The 23382-nt window shown below is 30.4% G+C and overlaps 1 protein-coding gene across 2 annotated transcripts; it reads right to left on the reverse strand.

The window, feature by feature from the left end:
• Positions 1–155: 155 nt before the first annotated feature.
• Positions 156–21329, reverse strand: LOC148619113 (sphingosine kinase 1-like). 2 transcript variants are annotated; one of them, XM_088578678.1, is made up of 7 exons: positions 20913–21329; positions 15657–15806; positions 14199–14293; positions 10962–11077; positions 10364–10584; positions 8997–9554; positions 156–8453 (listed from the first exon to the last, which is right to left on the reverse strand). In XM_088578678.1, the coding sequence occupies exons 1-7, from the start codon at positions 21298–21300 to the stop codon at positions 8419–8421; spliced, it is 1563 nt and encodes a 520-aa protein (XP_088434804.1). In that variant the 5' UTR covers positions 21301–21329; the 3' UTR covers positions 156–8418. The 2 variants fall into 2 exon arrangements, with proteins under 2 accessions (XP_088434804.1, XP_088434802.1); XM_088578676.1 differs by having other exon boundaries at positions 156–9554.
• Between the last annotated feature and the right edge of the window lie 2053 nt (positions 21330–23382).

Below are 23382 nucleotides of genomic sequence, written 5' to 3' on the forward strand. Positions count from 1 at the left end.
GTGAGACTCAATCAAATTTGGGCAAAACTTTCAAATTTAAAAGCCGGTATGAGAGAATGAAACCTGATTTTTAACTTGAATTTCAAATTAATTGCATAATTAAAAAAACACCAATGCAATGTTTTGCAAGTCTGATGCAAGACAAAGAAGAACACTCACATTTTATTTAAATTTAATTCAACAGAAATCTATTTTACAAATAGTAACTAATGACATAAAAATAACAAATTTCATACTGAAAAAAAACAGAACAAGACAGATGTAGCAACTAGCAAACTATTCATTGGTATGTAATCTTTTGATCACTTGATAATAAGATACAGATAACTCTGAAATAGTGGTCCAAAATAGAGCTCCTTGTTTTATCAACAGCTGAACATAAATCAATTTCAAATTTAAAGTCTCACTACTTATATTAAAGTTTCAGCTTGATCAATCTGACCATACCTAGATTAACCAAACAAGCATTACTACCTTATTCAATCCACTTTTCACTGATTTAGCAAGCTATCTTCGGATTTATCATGCTTTGGACTCAGCAGTAAAAGTATGGTATACCCTTTGAAACATTGGATTTTTCTAGACATTTTCTAAAACAATAAAAACAAACATTTACTTTAGAAGTAAATTGAATGATAAGCCTTAACTTTATTTTTTTTTCTAAATTTCTTGCTTAAACTTAAAAACACTGAAAATTTATATGTTCTAACTTCCTTTGTAACTCTGAATTCATAACATTATATTGTGTCAAAACATACTACAATAACTCACCAATAACATTATCAAAAGCAGTATAAACATATATACCATTTTACCAGAACTAAGAACAACTTTCTCTGAACATAATAAAGATCATTGTCATAGTCATGTATTCACTGCTGGCACTCACCACTAAACTACATACTGAGTAAATTATCAATATTACCCAGCCGTCATGTAAATGCTCAAGCTAAGAAAAAATAAATTATTTTGAGAAAAGTACTGTAATCTGATTGATTAAAATAATTTTGTTACATCTCAAAAAATTCAGTGCTACTTTTCTCATGTTCAAAGATAAAAATATGTTTTAAAATTAATTTATAAGAATTGGCAATAATAAAATTTTGTCTATTGAAAAATAACATAAATTTTCCATGTGCATACTTTGTTTACTGCCCTTGGCACAATAAACAATATGCACATGGAAAATTTTTGTTATTTTTCAATACACAAAATTTTTTTATTATTGCCAATTCTTAAATACTCAACAAATAGAATATGAGTTGTACCAGCCAACTACTATTTGTTTACATTTATGTAGTTCAATCAACAGACATTATCACTCCATGTAAGAATCATGCAAAATGTGATTCATAGTTGGAAAGCCTTCATATTTTTATTTTTGATATTTTGTTTAAAATGTCATATTTAACAGAAATTAACAGGTGGTTTTTCATATAACCTGTGCTCTTAGGAAATAAAAATTATATAGAATGTACTGTAAAATTCAAAATTAAGGGAGACAACTCTGTAAATGACACTAAAATACAATAGAAAATGTTGGATTTTCAACGTGGATTATCTCCTAAGAGCAGACAGATTGGAATGAATAAATAAACATTTCATCAAACAGACCTATAAAGCAACTAAATAACAAAAATAAAAATATGTAGCCTTTTTTAGGTGTGTCACATTTTACAGAATTTGTATGATTCTTACAAAGACTGCTACTTAATTTATTCATAATATGTATACAAATTCAGTCATTGTGTACCAACAGCTGGTCTTGTATGTTCAAAGATTAATTTCATTTTTAACATGCACACCTGTAAGCAATCTATAGTGGCTACAGACTAGACCTCAACTTTTGGTTCATTGGAATAGACCTTTTTAAATTCCTCACTTTGACTTGATATTTAATATTTTAGAGCAAAGGGAAGTAACTCTCCAACCCACGAGACTTGTTTATTGTACAAATGGAGCAATGGACAGCAGTAGACTTTAAATTCAAATATTTGCCTTATTGTAGCTGCAGTTAGTACTTGGATACTTTTAAATAATTTATTTCAAACCATTTAGCTCCTTGTAAATAGTTTAAGTTTCTAAGAAAAATGTTTACTGTTCTTCCTTTCAACAATAAACCGCCAACCAGGTTGTCATATGTTGGCTGGTTACATCCCTTTGAAAAACTTGCTAAAATGCTTTGCATTTCATAAATATAAAAAGACGACTACATGTATTGCCAGAATTTATGGCTATTTTTTGTGTGTAACTAACATGAGGAATTCCTTAAGAAATCTAAAGCCTTGAAAAATATGAAAGAATTGCTTGTCAAAATAATTCCTGAAATTCAAACTTACTCCTTGCTTTACTATGGCTGGCTTACTTATGTTGATATTGTACCAATCACTATCACTCAGAATTAAATAATTTACAAAAACAGACAGTCTATGGTAAAACCAGTGTTATCTCCAGTCACCACCCTTCATTTCGTAACAGTTATAAAATTCACATAATAATTATATCAAACAAAATAATAAACAAACCTTGAAGCAATTTGATGTGCACAAACGTAGTGTAAAACATATCCACAGCAAACAAATTCAAATCCAATTCTTTTAATAAGATTCAGAATAAGTGTAATTAGTACATGGTAAAGATAGGAGGAAAATTCCCACATGAACACAGATATTAACAGGTATGTTTGAAAAATGATCTCATTAATATTTTTTCAAATAGAAATTAACATGGGTTAAATTCACTGAAAAATTCAAAATCAGAACACACATTAAATGGATATGGTGCAATCTAGTTCTAGATATCAGATTACAATTTTCAAAATTCACAGTTTTTCAGAGTAGAATGATGCTGAAATAATGAAAAGAGGGGGGGGACATGATAGCAAAGGGGTTCAAACCCTGGACTTAAATGCCATGTTAGTTCCATCCTATCAAATGTCAAGATTTCCGTGGACATATCCAGATCTTGGGTTTCACAGAAACCTGAGGTTGACCTCCCCCACAAACCTTGTGTCTGTTTCAAACCTCACCTGACAAACAAGGTCAGTAAGCACTCTCATATTACAATTTCTGTTTTTAATCGTCCAAAGTCTTTTGTAAGTCCATGGTTCGTATACACTGCAAACAATCAATAAAAAAAAAACCATCGGACAAAAGTATGTATAAAGGATTTTCATGATGATGGGGTTATTAACATCCAGGGCTACCGCCAAGTCTTAAACAGATAGAAAGGTTTTCTTTGAGTGTACCAACAATTAGAAGCAATAGGTGTGAAATGGTCTCCAATCATTTCAATATGAATATACATTTAGAAAAACAAAGTGGATCCCTTCACTAGTTCATGGGTAATAAAGAAAAAAAAATTATGAATACTACGATTGGGGAATAACTGGATGAATTGACAATATACCAAGTACGAAATGGAGCAAATATGGAATTAATGTTCACTACAGTTTTTAAGGGGGTGTGCCCCTTGCCCTATTTAATTTGTTTTATAATGCCATGCCCTTTGCTGCCAATTTTCCCTAAATAGATGTTAATGCTTACATAATGTGCCTCCAAATTTGTCTCTAACATACTGAAGTGCCCTTTTCTAAACCTGCATGGAACACTAAAAATGTTTTTGGATGTACTTGTCACACACACAGATTAAAAACTTACTTGGTCTCATCTACTTGGGTTCAGATTTGACAATATTTCACTGAACATTTTCTTAATTATAAGGTTTCAGAGATCCAGTACCGGATCTTACTTTTCAATAATGCGAAGAATGAATAAATGAATACCTTTTTTTTAAAATTTTTGCTAAAAATCAATACGAGATGTTGGTGCAAAATGAATTTTCTGAAACAAAACTACACATGTAACATCATACTTAAATTCGTTTTACGATGATGATACATAAATATAAATCTTTTAACTACATGTATTGATTAACAAAACAAATTTTATTTCAATTAACTAACTTAGCTGAACTTGAATTATTGTACAAGAAAAATGAAAAAAAGATCAGGGGAAATTTGGTAAAAGTACCCTGTCCTCTGGTATTTCCCTTCTACTATAATACTTCTTTTTGTGTATATGTGTACCTACAATTTATCTCCTTATCTACAAGAATATCTACTTTAAAAAAGTTTGGAGGGTCAGAGATGTCAAAATCTATTTACTTTTAACATAAGTATGATGGGTCAGAGCTGTCATAATCCATCTACTTTCTATGAGCAAATTTTCATTTATGAATGGCAAGAATACACATTTAATATACTTAGAAAGAACCATTTTTCATATGGAACCAATTTTCATGGTTTTTGTGGGTAGGCCAAAACATGAAATTAGATTCCCACCTCATAACCATGAATTCAAGAATCAGTGAACTTGTGTTTCTTCCCTTAACCCCGAAAATTGGTTTCCATGAATTAAAGTACTTTCACAGTAACTGTAAACAGAGACTAGAGTTGAACAAAATCATATATCTAAAAAATATTGTTAACTTCAAGTACCGAAATACCTTCTCCTTGATATTTTGTTGAAATTAACTTACACATAATGTATAATTCTTATATACATGTTACACAAAAAAGTGTATCATGCAAAAATGCAAAAAATGATTTGCTCAAGAAATATTTTTGTTCTACATGATATTTGTATGCAAAATAATTTTCACTATATAGTCAAGACACTTTCCCAAGATTTTCTGTGAGGTTATCAAGTTTCATAATTTCTTTTTTTTTAAAAAACAACTTCTTCAGTAAAGCTAAATGACACAAACTAAAAAGAAACAGAACTGCTTGACAAAAGTTGATCTAAAAATTACATGCAAATTTAAAATATTGTGAAAGTACTATTATACACAGGGTACCAATTTTCATGGTTTTCGTGGATAGGCCAAACCAAGAAATTTTGTTCCATTTAGATTTCATTGATGTGTATACTAAAAACATTAAAACCATGAATTCAAGAATCCATGAACTTGTTTTTACCCATAATCGATGGACTTTGGTATCCACAAATTAAAGCACTTTCAAAGTTTGCAGCAATTCGCAAAATGCAAGCACCATCACATTCATTGCATTCCAACCATAAATGTCTGATTAAACAAGAAGTTTTTACAAAATATTTTAAAGAAAGGCTCATTGAAATTCTGATTGTATTAGAAATGGCCCTTCTTTTGACCCCAATCTGAATAAGTCACAAAACATAGTAAAATTATCTTATAAGGTACAAGTTAATGCTGATGATTCAAAAAATATTTAAAAAATTCAGTAGCAGATCCAGGGGGGTGCAAGGGGTTAGTACCTTTCCTTTTTATTGGAAAATTTGCCATTTTCATGTGTAAAATTAACAAAAAATGGCAAATAATGTCCCAGCACCCCTTTTTTTCTGGGGAACCCCGAGTAGCACCCCTCCTTTTCAACTTGTCTGGATCTGCCCCTGATATGTTAATTATAAAATAAATGGCTAACTTAACTAAATGCCCTTGAAATAAAGAATTTTAATTGTGGCTTATAATGTTTTTACCTTCTTTAAATCTGGGTCAGAATCACAATACTGTACCATGATTACCAGTAATCTCTGTAAAAACTAATGTGTTAGTTACCTTACAAAAGGTCAGATATTTCTATACAAAATTAAAAAAACAAACAAACAAACAATCAAAAATACAATCCAGTTATCTTTTACTAAAAGGAATATTAAAAAGTTTACTTCTTTGTGACTTGAACACCGGTAGATTTTACTGACAACATACTCTACAATATTTCGTATTCTGGTAATTACTGTTTCAAAATCATTCCTTAACAGACTGCAATTAGTGAACGATGTGTGGTAATGTGTGGCTTAGCATCATCAAGACCTAGTTCAGACCTAGTTATATATACATTCAGAAATGATGGCCCCCAATTTTAGAGAAAAAAATAAGTTTGAAGTAAGTACAAATAATTTTTTTTCAATATGGTTTTAAATTTTCACTGTTTCATCAAATTTCAGTTTTAAGGAAACCTAAAATCTGCCAAAAACCACAAATCTTGGTAAAATACCCATTTTCAATGTTGATTTTTTTTTTCAAAGGTTTCCACCAACATGACCAAGAGATATCTTAATTGAAGTGGAATTAAGAAACCATTAACAATAATACTGGGCCAAGTTGGCGGAGGCACTATGAAATTGTTCCAATATGTGCCCAATTTCTGCACATTTGATAAAACATTGGTAGAATAACCAAATTTGGGATGTCATATTTCCAATTATTGAAAGATAATATGCTTATAAATGTGGTTGAACATGCTAAATCACTTATTTTTTGTAAGAAAACTACCAGTACTGTGCCTGACTGAAGAAGAATTGAACAGCAGTTGACTATTCATGATGTGGATTTCAAACAGGTAAAAAATCTACCCAGAATTTAAATACTGAAATGTACATGCATTTATCACAGATAAATGAAGAAATGGTCCCTACAAGCAACCAAAGCTAATAAATAACAATAATTAACAAATATACAAACACTTTATACACAAAAACTTGAGCACTTTAAACAAATCATAAAAAAATATCACATTTCAAATGTAAAAGTAAATAGTACAATGGAAAAATCCCTTTGACTGATAAATATGAAATTTGGAATAGGATAATAGTAATAACACCATTCTTAACAGTGACATGACATATAACACCATTATACACAGTGAAACTAACATTTCCCGTGGGCTTCCATAGTTTTCATGGTTAATACATTGAAATTTAATTCCTTAATCATTTTTTATATGGATAAATGTAATGGTTATAAGAATTTGTGGAGGATCTACAATAAATATTAGTAATAAAAGCCTCTATAACTAAGAAAATTTCATTAAAAATTGGCATGTTTTCATAAGTCTTATTGAGAATATTCACATTGTCAAGACAAGTTTTTTAGGAAACAAGAAAATTGGTTTATCTGCTAAATATAATTGATGCCCAATTAGTGATTTATTATTAGGAAGCAACCTATTGATTTTTAAGGAGGGGCTAGGATTAAATTTTCTATTTTTCTTATGGGCTGTCCTGCCTTCTTATTCCTAAAAAATTCAAACTTTTTATTTCAAATTTGATTCAAGCCGCCCCTTAAAATCAAATGGTAGTACCCTTAATCATATAGAAGCATTACAGATAACTTAAGATATAACAACTTTGTGGCAGTTTTCACTTTACACTTATTTTGTGAAACTTCAAAGCTATAGTTTGCCATAGGTTATTATCAAAACCAACAGAATTTACTGGACCATGAAAACTGAAGCCCATATATAAAGGAACTTTCACAGGAGGTTATTTGAAGTCTAGATTTAAATCTAAATATGAACTTTCTATTTGTTGTTATTACTATTAAAACAGTCTGTCCTGTCATGGAAAATATATCTTTAACATAACATAAGATTCCCTAAAAATGTTGATTACAAAAAAAACATACAAAAAAATGATTGGACATTACTGAATTATTAAAACCTTAAAAGAGAGAGAAAGTAGTCCATTATATTAAGACATACTTTAAAATTTTAAACAAGATGAATATTTAAAAAATATTTATGGTTTCACAACAGGCACCAATGACCAAAGAATGGTACATATGAGTTGTAGTTCTCCCATTTCATTTATAATTAATTAAAAAAAGTACTATCTTTAAAAAAAGATGGCCGACGCAGTAGAATTTGGTTCTTTTTACTTTTAATTTTCTACTGTAACACATGGAACACAATTTTAATTTTCAATACAATTTTTTTTCGAAGTTATCAGTATTTGGCCAATCGAAAAACAGAATTGCAATCAGGTGATTTGCGCTTCCATGGAAGAGCATCTTTAAGGTCAAAGGGTAAAAAAAGCGAAACTATACTGAGTCAAAAAAAAAAAACAACTTGTGTTCATAATATTATGATTTTGTTAGATTTGTCCAGAATATGAAAGCCTTCATATTTTTATATTTGATATATTGTTTAAAATAAAATTAACATGTTGCTTTTCATATAACCTGTGCTTTAAGGAGATAAAATTATATAGAATATACTGTATAATTCAAAATTAAGGGAGATAACTCTGTAAATGACACTAAAATGCAATAGAAACTATTGGATTTTCAATGTGGATTATTTCCTATGAGCAGACAGATTTGAATGAATGAATTTCATCATGTAGACCTACAAAACAACATAATGACAAAAATAAAAATGTGAAGCCTTTTTTTGAGGTGCACCACATATTACAGAATTTGCATGATTCTTACAAGGACTGCTACTTAAGATCTGATTATTTTTTGGTGAAAACAACCCAGTCACATTTTTCAAAAAAAGCATTTCAACAGCTTTTTCAATGACATGACAAACCCTCATTTGCTTCATTGCAACAATGTACTATGAATACTATTATTATTGACTTGTGATAATTCATACTATCACCAAAATAATGGAGCACATTGACTTTCTAGCACTGAAAAAAAGAAAAGAAAATACAAGCAGATAAACTAGTAGGTGAAGGACAAAACATGCAACAAAGTAATTATTTCTTTAAATATACTGCATGCTACATCTTGATTGAATAAGTGCTACCTAATTGAAATAAAATTTTAAAAATGGTGTAAAACTAATGTTGATAAATCAAACATGATATCATTTCAAAATCAACATATCCAAATAAGATGTTACTATTGTATTGCCATGATTCTAGCTATTGCTGGAAGTATTTGTCCCTGAATAGGTCCATACTTTATTTTCTCCCCATCTACCATAATGTTTCCTTTGTCTGTTAAGGGCTCAAGTCTGAAGGCTAAACACTTAACTACCTCACAATGTGGAGAGTTTATATGTTCTCCTGTGGAAAACTTCAAAAAAATATTTAGCAGATCATTCTTAGATATCCCTGCTTTAATAATCATAAGATTGATACAACCATCATTTAATTTAGAGTCTGGAGATGTTAAGTTGTCTGGACCCATATATGGCAAGTAAACTGCCATGGCAGTGACAAAATTACCTTCTAGAGTGGACCAAGTACCTGGTACTGGTTGGTCAAGGGGAGACAATAGTGGACATGGTACAGGATCTGTGCAATTATTTATAACTGACACAGTTTCCTCACAGGATTCCTCAAAAACTTCATTTTCTGAGGAATTGAGGTTAAAATCTATGCATCCGTTGTCAGTTTGCCCATTAATACTTGTTTCCACATCCGAGTGATGTCCACTGTCCTCATCACGGCTGGATTCAGAGATATTATAGAGTTTTTCAGTAGACTCTGATATGCTGTCAAGATTCTCTGATCCACTTTTGTCCCGTTTTAAATAATCAGACATATTTGAGGGAACAGATTGAGATCGGACACGTTCTTCACCACTACTTAAGTACTTGAATTGTCCTAAGCACCCTGTATCATAAACAGAATTACTTAAAGCTTCCTGGTTAGCAGTGTTACTAAATATAGTATAGCGTCTAGGTTTCGTGAACTTCACTGATTTGCTACTGGAATCCTTTTGTGGGAGTTTAGTATCTGATATTGGTAAAAACGAAACTCTTGCTTTGTAGGTTCTTAGCTCTGAAAAGAATTTTAAAAAATGGTTAAAATATATGCTAAGTGCTTCAATACAAGAATACCTTTCCATGAGTACAAGGAACATGTTAGAAATAAACTGAATTTAATGAAGTTTGAAAAGAAAAATATTATTCACCTGAAATTAAGTTAAAAATGAAATTCACATGAAATCAACTTTAAATAAATGTGATTAATGTTACATGAAACTTCATTTAAAATACACATGAATTTCATGCGACGAGATTTATCTTTTTCAATTCTGGTGAAAACTATGTGAAATTCATGTGAAAAAATTGCTTCTGTAGATACCCAATACCTCATGAGTTGTGCTTTTATTTTATTGTACTTAGTACAAAAATGCACAAAAAAAATACAGTTAAATAATAAACAAAATGTACTCAACATTATAAATTACCAACTGAATATCCCCAGTATAAAGACTGCATATATTTACAAAATGCTAATGATCATTATTTTTTTCAAAATATTGCCTAGGATTTTCTATGACTAGTTACAATGTAGTAAATAGATATGGATTTTATTTTGTTATCAGATTTGAAAACGTTGTTAATGTCAGACCATTTAAACATGATTTGTGAATATATAAGTATTGATTAACTAGGTTTTATTTCATCATTTCAAAAGTACATCAAAGTATTTTAATACAATCAACATTTTTTAGTAATCATCAGTCATACAAAGATCAATATTTAAATTTTTAATCAATGAATTTATCGGAGTTGCCACCTGTAAAACTACAAGTACAAAGATAAGACACCCATGCAGGATTATTTAATACTAACAAAACTCACTTAGTATTCTCATTATTGCATATAATGTAAATCTAGTAGATCCGAGGGATCGTAACTTCTCACTCTCATAGTCTATATCAGCAATAATGCCCCAGGCTACAGCCAAGAAGGAATACATCTGTTCTGTGTGTGTCTGTAGTAACACTAGATCTATTGGCAAGATTCGGTGTTTGACTAAAACAAATGTGGAATGTAGTACCATGTCTGCATCCATTGGCTCACTGTTAAGACAGTTTTAATATGGCTAATTAACATATTCACATTTAAAGACAAATTATTGAACTGAGCAAGAAAATGTGTGCATTCCTAATAAAACAGTAACAGCCTATTCTAAATGTCACAAGCATCAAGAATATACATGTATATACTTTATAGATGAGGATGTGAATGGTTAAAGAGATATCAAGTCATGTAAAATTGGAGTAGTTGAGGGATGACCTTATGGTCAAAGGTCATCAACAATGATTTCAACCTAGAATATTTTCACCCTTTGTCTCAGTACAATTCTATTTTTTTTCAACCATAAAAGCTATGTAAATAGTAACTGTTCAATTAGAAAAGTGGCATAATTACACCATCTTTAAGATAATTTATGTACCCTGCTAGGTAGTTGACACTACAACATAATGCATTGCCAGAACCACCAGGAATGCAGCCAATCGGGAACTTGATGGCCTTGCTCCAATCAGTGCGACTCATCAGACCATTAATTACCTGTTTAAAGTACAGAAACCAAGATAAGATTTGAATTTATAAAATGAACAGGATTTTATAACATGTTAAATTAGAATGCTCTGTGAACACAGCTTATAATACAACATTTAATGTTGAGTGGAGTGAGTATGAAAATCATACTCAAAATTGATACATTTGTTAAGATGGTTTGTCATTAAATTTTTTACACCTCACATCACATAAAAAAAGTCCTACCATAAACAGGAGTTGATAAGGCAGGAACCTTGATAGTCAAAACATGAAAAGCATTATACCAAATATCTAAGCATTTCCTTCAGTAAAAATAGGACATTAATGGAACATTAAGTGATAATGGTGAAAAAAGGGGGATGGCGAAATGTTCAAATTGGTCTTGAAAACTACACCTTGGATTTTGCTGAAAATTAAACCTAATCTGAATTTTATGGTACATTAAATCCGTGCAAATTTTTCAAAAAAATTCATTTGATCTGTACTCAAGTTATCATCTAGAATCTGTGGGGAATGGACAAATGGAGGCACAGACATACAGATGGACATGCAACTTTTCAGGGGGTATCATATAATACATCCCTGATTCATGAGGCGGGGTATAAAAACTGAGATATCTGTTACAATAAATTCCATTACGCATCTCCTTAAAATTATCAAGTCATACAGTACACAGGAAGTTGAAAACCAAGAAACATGGAAAGGGGAGCCACGGTACAAGTCATTACGCAAAAACAATATACCTTATATCTTAGCATTCCCTCTAATAGAAGCTGAGAAACTGTTACTTGGTACATAAAAGTGTAACAGACAGACGGATAAAGCAATTGCATTATAGCCCACACACCATACGTCAAACCTACAGAAAGAAAGTGTCAAAATTTCAAGCCGCTGTGATGAGAAGTTTCTGAGAAAACTGTGACTGAAAAAAATGCTATGGAAACACAGACACATGGACACATGGACATGGGTAAAACAGTACACCCACTTTCCTTCTATGCAGGGGTATAATAAGTTGGGTGAAGAAGCTTGTCTAGCTATCAGAATGAGTTGGTTGAGGAAACTAACACTGAAGAGAGATAGTTGTTCATCATAGGCTCTAGTATTTTTGTACAAGCTCACAGAGACATACGTTCCACATTATACCATTTATCTGCTTTGTCAAAGGCTCAACAATCAATATTCTATACAGAAACTTTCATACTTTCAAGCAAATAAATATAAAAGCTTAATAATATATATACCAAGTATATCTAAATAAGAGAATTCAACACTATTCATCTGAAAGTTTTATTACATACGCGTAACTTCCTCTTATGTATTTTTACAAGTATTTTAGAGCCTATATGGACATTTTAAATTTTCATTCTTACATTACAATGTATGTCAGCTAATTATAGAATTAGAATCAGTATGACTATTACATGTACTTGCATATTTTTTTTTTTAAATGTCATTCATTCCATAAAAAAAATTATATTATCTATATTGTATCTAACAAGAGTAGATGCCTACTAATATAAACAACCTGGAAACATGCTTTGAAAACCATGGTTTGAACCTAGCAAATTCTTTAAATTAATATACCAGTACAATGTATATCATAAGGAGGTAATCAAAAAAGAGGATTTGGAATCTGATTTTTTTTTCATATTTATTAATATGAATGACATTACTAATATTAAACAACATAAATGATGCCTTTATATTACTACAGTATCCACTTATCCTCAATTCATTTTTGTATATGCCTAAAAAAATAACCTTTGTCGGTATCAGAAATAGAACATTGAACTTATTTTTGTTTGACCTTTAATTCAATAAAAATCATGTAATAATATGAACTATAGGAACACTTAAGTTATGTACATTGTAAAATGTCCTGTATTAAACTGTTCATTTAATTCAAAAAGTGAAATAGAGAGTTAAAGTTAATGAGCTTCAATTTCTCACAAATGAATTATCATATTGTTTATTGTAAGTAACTATGACATGAAGATTTTGCAAAAATAGGGGGTAAGGTCTAGAAAAAACACTTTTCTGTCCGTTCAGAGAAAAATCTGTAACTTTTGATACTGAAACCTCAGATAAAAAAGTAGGAATTCCTAATGAAATAAGAAAATAATCAAGTCTATATAAGGGCTACATACAGCTCTTTTTGATAAATACCCTCATCCAAATATACTGGTAATGTAGTCATTTTTTTTATTGGTTTTATTTCAAAATTTTAAATTTAAAAATAGTCAATTTTAGTATTGGCAGTTTACAAGTATACTATCAAAATTGATAGGTTGGAAAAAGTTCTGTCATTTAGAAGATAGTGATTACTGTATTGAAGGTGTAAATCACAGATTTGACAGTTTCAAATTCAGTTTACAGACAGAGCATAAGTAGAGACGGTTAACAGGTATCAGTGACCATGAAACATGGCCCTTTAAATACAATACAGTGGTCTCATTTCTAATGCAACTGTCAAATATATTTAAAATAGACATTACAAATCTTAAAAGAAATATCTGCTCATGCGCAAACAATTGGAGGATGTCAACCATGGTACTGATACAATAAAATTCATGACATAAATATAATTTGACCATTTCAACAAATGTTGCATTAGAAATTTACATAATTATCATGTACATTTCAGTAGTACACATATAACATACTTAGTTATCATATTTAATAACACTGAAAGTTGGTAATAACTACATTTTTACTCAGTAAAACCTGAAAAGATGACTTAACACTTTTTTTTTCAGTTAGTAAGGTCCTAATCTAGGACTTTGGAGATCTTCAATTTCTGACAAAAAAACATCACATAGATATTAATTCTATTTCAGGTCTTTTCTAATTGAATTTAAGAAAAGAAATTTAACATAACAAATAGATAACACCTCCTCTCATAACATGAGAACAAATACAACTGAAGTTTTGTGATATTAGCAGTCATTAATGCAGCTAGTTTAAAACCCCTATAGTTGTTACTTTCATACATGTACTACAATTGTTACTGACAGAATACTATCCATAATAAAAGCCATCTACTGTAATATACACAAAAAAAAAAAAAAACAATCGGAAACCACTTTCTTCACGTATAACCCTGGGCAGTATCCTTCATTTGACTTACCTCATAGATCAGACCATCACCAGAAACTATGACCACCCCTGACCAATCATCTAACCTAAGGTTTTTTATTACATCTGTTGCATGACCAGCATACTCTGAAATTAGTAAAGCTATGTACACAACTAATGAAGACCAGCAGTGGCTTCCTGGTGAATTAAGAATTTGCTCCTCTAAATTTCAAAGATTTTCATTTTTTAAGAGGGCATAATTTCCCCTTACTTAAGTAGCAGTCTTTATAAAATTCAGACGGAAGGTGATTCATGCACGTCAAAAACCCACTGAATTCAGTTTTAATTCTTGTTCAGAAACAGTTACTGATCATATCACCAGTCTTAGTTTTTCATTTAGAGGTTGCACTTTTCAGATAAAAATTACATAGATTGTGTATGAAATTGGCACTTATTAGAGTTATCGTTCTTGATTCTGTTTGATTTGGCTGAATTTAAGAGGTAAATGTAAGATTATCTCAAAACTGCAGATCTGAATACAGAAATGAATATCATTATGGAAATATCCAGCACATGTAGATTGAAAAAACATTATTTGTTCGATGTTTTTTTCTACACCATGAATCACTCTTCTATTAGCAGAGTCTGAATTTTATGTGGACTGGTACTTAATTAGAAACCATATTGATCAATGAAATTATTAAAATCTCTATGAGAAGGAACCATAAGAAGTCTGAGATAGAATTTGTTGAACTTAGTATGAAATAAAAACTTTGATCCATGCTCCCAGTTTTTAGTGGAGTCCGAGTTGCTCATTTACTTTTGTTACTTTGTATGTATGGTTTTAGTTACTTTATGTTCTTTGTTGTGTATGTTTTCCATGTCTGGTCTTTGTCCCTGGATTACATTCTTTTGATTGCTGGATGTGGGGGTTGATGGGGGTATCATCAAGTGTATTCCAAACTGTACATAGTTAATCAACTTAAAGGGTCCTATATTTTAACCCCATTTTACCACAGACTAACGTAAATATCAAATTTTACAATATATATGTACCTATTAGGTATTTAAAAGGATTATTTTTTAACATTAAAACACATTTGACATTTGCATATTGGTAGAATTAGCTCTTTAAACCTTGAACATAAATATACAAAGGGACTGACTAAGGCTAATTTCATCATGAAAATGTTCTCTTAGTATAAAAAACAAATTATATTATGTATACCCTTGAACTTTTTTTCAAAATTCAGATATGTTGGAAGAAATTTTAAACACATCATATACATGTATATCTGGGTAAACATTATACAGTGTACTTATATCTACAACCAACTTTAAAGTTAAGTGCTACTTGTTTTTTTTGTTTGTTTGATTTTTAGCATGCCCTGAATACACTTAATCATGTAAATACACATGAACAGGTCGAACAGATTTAAATGTTTATCTTCATTTTTTCTCTCCATTTTAACCATGAGTGCACAGTGTGATAAGATATATATAATTTTACCTGTAATGAGAACTTTGTATGCAATATCTGCCTCTTCTAACATAAACTTCACATGTTCTTCAAATATCTGTTGAGCTTTCCCTGGTCCACTGTGAGGATTTATTAGAACTAATACTCTCTGGTTTGGTGGCAGACTGCATTGGTCAACTTCTGGAATAGAATTGCAATATAAATTGAACTCAGTTTTCTAACGCCTCTTTCCTCGTGCCAAGAACATATTATTCTTGTAACTTTGTAGTACAAAATTTTGTAACACTGAAGTTATTTGAAGTTCATTTTTGTTAAAGAAAACACCTTGGGTTACTGGTAGTTTGGGTAATGGCCTATAGAGATTTTTCAAAATACTCAGGAATATGAAATTGAACAAGAGGTTCTCGGGAGCCTGAATCGCTCACCTGGTTAAAGTTCGTCTTTCAAGGGCAATAAATTTAACAAGGAGTTGTCCAACAATTTTGACTCAAAAAGACATTGATAGGACTTATCACTAGAATTATTTCAAAAATTGAAAGTTTCTATCTATTACAGTTTTCAAGATAATAGCTGAAAACTGTAAAAAAAAAACACAAACAAAAAATAACTGTCATTTTTCACCTTGCAAGGGCATTAACTTTTACAAGTAGTCGTCTGACAACTTTGATCCCCAAAAACTTTTGAAGGCCTTATAATGAAGATCATTTTAGCAATTGAAAGTCTTCGGCTAAACCTAATGGTTTTGGAGATACATGGCAAAAACTACTGTCTGACCCCTATGTTCTATTTTTAGTAACAGCGGCCATGTTTTTTGGAAAAAAAAATCAAAAATCCCCACATCAGGTCTATGCAAGATACCTTAAGGAACATTCATACCAAGTTTGGTTCCAATTGGTCAAGTAGTGTCGGAGAGGTTTTTTGAAAGAAATAACATTAAAAAAGGCAAAAAAATGTCAAAAAAAGGACAATAACTCCAACAAAGCTTAACATATTTAAATGAAAATTTAACCACATTTAGATCTCATCATGCTGAACAATTTTTTTCTGTCAAAATTTGGCTTAATCTATCAGTTTTGGAGTAATATGCGAAAAATTTACTGTCTGACCCCTATGTTTTATTTTTAGTAACAGCGGCCATGTTTTTCGACGGATCAAAAATCCCTACATCATTTCAATGCAGCATACCCCATGAACATTCATATTAAGTTCGGTTCAAATTAGTCAAGCAGTGTTAGAGGAGAACAGTTTTGAAAAATTGTTAACAACAACATACAACAAGTGATGGCAATAACTCCCATGGCTTTCGACCAGGTGAGCTAATAAAGCAAAAACTGATAAATGGTATGTTAGATTTTCCTATGATCATAAGAAAAACTGCTGTCTCAGTATTTGTCCAGCCTGACTTAATATGCAATTTCATCTTGTAGCTTTTTGTACCTTTTTTGACAATGGGAATTTTTTATTCAAAAGCAGAATTGGAAAAATAACCAACAATAAAAACCAAATTTGTTATAGCATAATAAAAATGAATGCTACCTAGTGGTTTTTATGTACACTATTATATACATGTAAATAGTTACATTGTATATCTAGATCTATTTCAGTTTAAAATGAACTCTCGTTTATACCTTGCTGATACAATGTTTATAGCATACTAGTTACGTAGTATTTGCTCAGCCTTATCACAATATATGTACAGTAAGGTGACAAAAGCTTATGAGGAAAATGAGGTTAATAGATTAAAGCTACATATACATGTAATAATAGATTTCATAATTCATTGTCTAAATGGATGAATTGCTCTTCACTAATACTGCCGGTTTACATGCATATAGTATAGGAGACTAAATTTATTCATGAAGGAAGGATTTTAATATATTTCTATCAAAATACATTAGATTATATCAGATTTATTGGGTGTTAAATCAAAGTGCTATGGTACTGAATCAAGAAAAACCTATTTGAAAAAAAAGGTCAAAGTTTAAAAAGGAGCTTACCAAGGATTCTTCACAATAAAAAAAGAACCATTTTTGATACTGTAATACTCATCCATACTGCTTGTTTAAGTGTGCACATTTTGGTCCTTTTAATTTATGTGTTGCTTATTTTTTGTTCGTTGGTTTTTTTTTTATGTTTCACATCGTCCATTGATAAGATATTTTGCTTTTAATACTGAACTCTACGTTCTGTAAATGACAAATCTCCATGCATTTAAAATTATGGCCCAATCTGGTGAAGCTGGCGAGGCTTACATACCCTATAAAGTCATATAATAAATTTATCTCTGCTCTTTATGGGGACAAAATATCTGTTCATATATACAAGTTATATCTTCTCTAAACAATACCATAAACACTTGATTATCATACATGTACTTGTCTATTTATATGTATTGGAACGAGAATACTGTATCAGGATAAAATCTAGGCCAAGGTGTGATACAATTGTACTGGTACATTGTTCTTTTATTTCAATACCTAAATTTGTATCCAGGTTAAATAAATTCAAATATTACAAGTTTAAGGTCAAGTAGACGTGTATGGTATGCTAAGTACCAATAACTTATAAAGAGATCTAAAAATCGTTCATGGAATAAGAAATTATCTTTTAAAAAATCTCATAATACTTTTCTTTTTTTATTTTGGCTTCCCTTTAACAAATATTTCTGTTTGTTACAGTATTACATGTATTATCATTTGAAAAAAAAATTCCTCTGTTGCAAACTTGTCAAACAAGTGGTTCTTTGCATACATAATAATTTAGCTCATTATTTTCACTGACCAATTATTTATCCTATCCTATTATTACAAAAACTCTGTTGCTTAGATTAGTTGCTGTAAAAGAACAATTTTGTCTGAGCTACTGTCCTTAAAACTGTAAACGATGTAAGTAGCCTAGAACAGTAACATGTGAATGGTGACCCTGATGTATAACTAGTTCCTGTGTATTATTTATATCCATTTCTGTAAAGAACTGGTTGCACATGCTTGGGTCAGAAGACAGAGGTTGCTCTTAACAAAGGTTAATTTGCCAGTACATGTATTCCTGGTAATGTTTTAAGTTTTAAGCTCAACACAGAAAATTTATAACTAATCCAAAACCTCTGTAGCTATATTATTTAATCCCTTTTAGAAATGTAGAAAATACACATGGATCCAATCAATCAATATTGATTTGTTGTCTGCCATTTGCAAAGCTTCCAAAACAACAATCATGTGACCAAAATATGTCATGTGCCAAAGAAAAAACTTTTAATAGCCTGATTAACAAAAATCTAAGAACCAATGGCATTGAACCTTGGAAGTTATGAGACATTTATAGGTATTTCAAAAACTTTAAAATCCGCTGATTGTTATTTGTTTTTTTCTTTATTTCAAAAAAAGATTAATTATTTACAACAGGATCAGCACTTTCACCACAAATAGAACTACACATCCACACATATCTGATGATTTGAAATATCAATATAAATTTGGTTTTCTCTTGTTTTTTGTCTCATTTCATTTCGTTTTCATTTTGTTTCTCAATGTGTAATATTGACAACCTATATATAGTTCTAAACGTAGCCAATCATGTAGAATCCATATATGGATATCAAAGGCTTTCATAAAATATAGTTCACACTTTTATATAAGTATTTGATTTTTATTTTGACAGTAAATCATGTAAAATATAATTTCAATAAATTACTGTAAAAACAGGCCATGTATTTATATGAAATAATCAATTTGATTCATTTTAAAATTCATCTGCCATATCACTTTCGCAGTGGAAGTACTTTTAAAGCAGTTATCAACCAGGAGTCGTTTTGACATTAGATGGTTTTAAGACTCAGAAGTCATGTGACTTCTGAGTAAAAATAAGCATTTTCTGAGGATTTGACAAATTAAACATTTCTTCCCTCATCTTCAAAACATTTTACTTAGAAAAATTCAATGGAAATGAATAGATACATGTATGCAACATTTAACTTTAGGAAAGTTCATAATGGATAAAATTAACCTAATTTGGAATATTTGATTATTTAGAGATATCTCCAAAATGAAGAAAAAAACAATAAGACCCTGATGCTTTGAAATCTGCCTTCATGCATTATTTTGTTAATAATATTTCCATTGTTTGAGAAATAATTCCAACATTGAAAATTTAAGATATTTTTTTTTATTTGACAGTTTTTAGTTGTTGAGTTTATTATAGTTGTTCAAATATATAAATGGTTTTATTTTCAAAGAGAATTGATTCAAATGAAAAATAAGTTGCACAAAAATGGTATATAAATAATATTTTAAAAATTTATCATCTAGAAATTAGCAAGTCTCAATAATCTCATGATAGAGATCACCCTTCGGTATATCAATTTTAAGTGATCTAAAAACATTTCTAAATGATTTCAATTCTAAATCTATTAAAGTCAAATAATTACTTGAATAGGAATTGAAATAAGATAAACATCATATTGAAATAATTTGCTTTAAAAACCAAAAAAAAAGTCCTTAAATTCCCACATATATATTTCTCTTTTAGAAAATGGATTCTATTTATATAGTCATTTTTGTCCAATACTATACTCTCATCAATAAATCAAATTCTAGCATATTTCTATTTATTTAATATAATAGTATTGTATCCCACATGGCTACCCATACTTGTTTAATATCTGCACTGGAAGTAGGGTATGACAACAAAAATGGCAGATAATTGACTTATGATTTTCATTCACTAGTTTAATAATTAATAAAAGACAAGAATATGACATGATGTACAGAAGTGGAAAGTAAATTGTTCGAACTTTATTTATACGAACTTTATTTATACGAATAACATTAGCGTCTTCTGGGCAGATCGGTAACTGGATCTGACGAATATATCATTTTGACCACCAGACTGGGGATAACCCAGTATAATATGAATTAATTTATACATTCAACATTTAGATTTATCTCAAATATTTTGCCTTGCATTCCTATGAACTCAACAAAAATCCTTTAGCCAAATGTGAATCCAAAATTATGCAGTAGATGAAAGCACCAAGATGAATGAAATATAAAATGCCATTCATCAGTTTTACATGTATGAGGCTCCATGTACTTGTTAAAAGTAAATCATTTTTATTGATTAATTTTTATTTTTTTCATCATCTCATCAGATATGTGTGAATGGGGTTATAACGATACACTAACGAACTAAATAAATGAAGCAGGCAGATTATGTATCAACCCTATATACACATTAAAGACAATCATAAGGAGAAATACTGTTAAATCTTATTATCTTAAATGTACATACCATCCGGGGTAACATTAATATTTCTAGACAAGCAAACTATCACATTTCTCCACTTCTGACAGACTTTAAGATTGTCTTCATAGTTTTCAGAAATATCACAACCAAAAGATACTTCATTTCGCTGTCTTTTTCTTTTTGACTTTCCTTTAAACTGGTAAGAATAAACCGTAAAAAAAGCTGCAGAATCCGTCGCTGAGTTTGCCCTCCTACAGCGACAACCCACCACGTCACCGAAATGGATTGATTGAAGAGCCTGTTTATTGTCTTTTCTTTGTGGTGTCTCCTGAAATGTTATTCCTTGCTTTGTAAGTTTTACTTGATAATGTGTTAATCGCAAGGGAAAAAGAAAAAAATTTCCTTCCAACAACACTTGTGTTTTATCCTCCATTTTCACCAAGTATGACAGATCATGTGACCGGTCACATGACATCCATTACAAAAGTACACATACACTTCGAAACGAAATGAAATCGAAATGACGCCAGGTAAGTCGAAACAGATTGAAATAATGCAAAATGAATTTTGCACTAAAAGGACAGTTCTGCATGGTTATCAAATCTTGTAAGTATATAAACAAAGTTGGATGAACAAGGATAAGGATTACAGAATCTTTCCGATGAAAAAAGAACTTGGATAAATAAAGCATTTATAAATGTAGAGTTCAGTTTTGAATGGACTATTCACTCGGAATTAAGAACCCCGATCAATTATTGTAAATTTCACTACTAATTCGTAAGATATTCCATTTTCCGGGACCAACTTAAATTATTTCTCACTGTATAGAAATTTTAAATATGTCTGCATGTATATCACGAATTACACCCTTTTAATTCATCTACCTGGCTTTTTGTTTCTTGTTGTTGTTGTTTTTTTGTACAAAAAGCAAACTCATTTGATCTTGTAAATCTACAATATTCATACATGTATGACCATTCCAAATTAAGAAATCTGTACAACCAAAAATGTAGTTCGGTAATTGTAATTTTAGGTAGAAATACTAACCATGTACTCACTTCCTCTTCAACTGAAGAACGAACGGACATTAGTAAACCATTATGACCCCCATAGATCATTTAGGTCATACGCACATTCAATACAAATTTCATGCTGTTATGATTATCTACATGAATTATAAGAGGAAGGCATCGACCTGTTTTATGTCAAATTAAAAAAATATAATAATGTACTTCTGACAATTTTATGAAATACTATATATAATCTTAAATTTTATGATTGTCCAGCTTCCGTAATAAAAGTGACTTCTATTTTTGAGTTTAAAGGCTGCATGAATTTGTTCTTTTTATCGAAAAACCCCGACGGAGTCCGTGATGCCAAATTTTTGCTCCAATTATTTGTGTTTTATTTGTATTAACTTTGTGGTATTATTCTCCTTTAAACGTGGTCATCTTTTACTTACAAATGTATTTATTATTCCTATTTACACCAAGGACATCACACCACTAACATCATTTTTTACCCTTACAACCATGCACACGACATTCCTTTGCTATATGTACATGGATGTCATCCATCCCATATTTTAATCGCCTATCAAAACCTACGGTCGATCGTTTAATTTGAAAGAGTGATCGGTTCCTAGTAGGAACACAGCATTCGATCTTTCTCCGCTAAAGGAAACTAAAAATGAATGAATATTAAAACAACAGAGAAGAATCTCTGAATCTGATCGTGCCTTGAAGTTTGTAAAGATGATAATTTGGTTTAGAAAAATCATAATGTGCCAGTATGTATCCTGTCAGTTTACAGATTGGTAAGTGTATAAAATTTACATGTACTTGTATGTATACACAGGCTAAAACAGAGATCTCCAAGTAAGATCTAAAGTCTATCTAAGATATGTCAATTTAAAACACAGCTCTACATTTATAAAAGCTGAATTCTATGGAAATCTATTTCTGTCATCAAGATGAATAAAAGTCGCGAAAAATTATCTCGAAAAGTCGTGATAGTTGGTGTATTTTGTCGACATAAATGACAATTTCATCTAAAAAAGTCACGACAATTTTTCGTGATAGTTAGGATAATTATGTCGACCGTTCGAGTTAATTATCACGACTTATAGAGAGTCATGCCAATATGCAGCTTCGACATAAATATTTTCGCGATAGCTTTTTACCAATATCACGACATTAGAGCTAATTATTGTGACAAAATGGAGACAAGTTATCTCAACTTGTCGTGAACGTATTGATATCTGTCGACATAAACTATCGCAGTTTTATAGTTTAAAGTTATGAAAATGCCAAGTAGTGTAAGCTACAAAATGTATACATTGTGACAAATCATATTGACTTTTTTTGTGAAATAACTTGAATTGTTGACGTATTAATTCGACGAACGCGAAATTTCGTGATAAGTTATCGTAACTTACCACGAAAAACTAGCTTTTGTCGAGATATTAAGTCAATAACTCAAGTTAATTTACGAAAAAGTCCACATAATATATCGC

Source organism: Perna viridis, chromosome 4 (assembly GCF_037379345.1).
Source record: "Perna viridis isolate PV_CMFRI_1.1 ecotype Kerala chromosome 4, ASM3737934v1, whole genome shotgun sequence".
Lineage (NCBI taxonomy): Eukaryota > Metazoa > Mollusca > Bivalvia > Mytilida > Mytilidae > Perna > Perna viridis.

What these genes read in the sequence shown, in the direction of transcription:
- LOC148619113 (XM_088578676.1), bottom strand. Translation starts at nt 21,300, where the DNA reads ATGGAGGATAAAACACAAGTGTTGTTGGAAGGAAATTTTTTTCTTTTT. An exon ending in TATTAATGTTACCCCGGATG is followed by an intron (nt 15,807 to 20,912) that starts GTATGTACATTT and finishes ATTCTATTCCAG; the next exon opens with AAGTTGACCAATGCAGTCTG. An exon ending in AGTGTCAACTACCTAGCAGG is followed by an intron (nt 10,585 to 10,961) that starts GTACATAAATTA and finishes CTGTCTTAACAG; the next exon opens with TGAGCCAATGGATGCAGACA.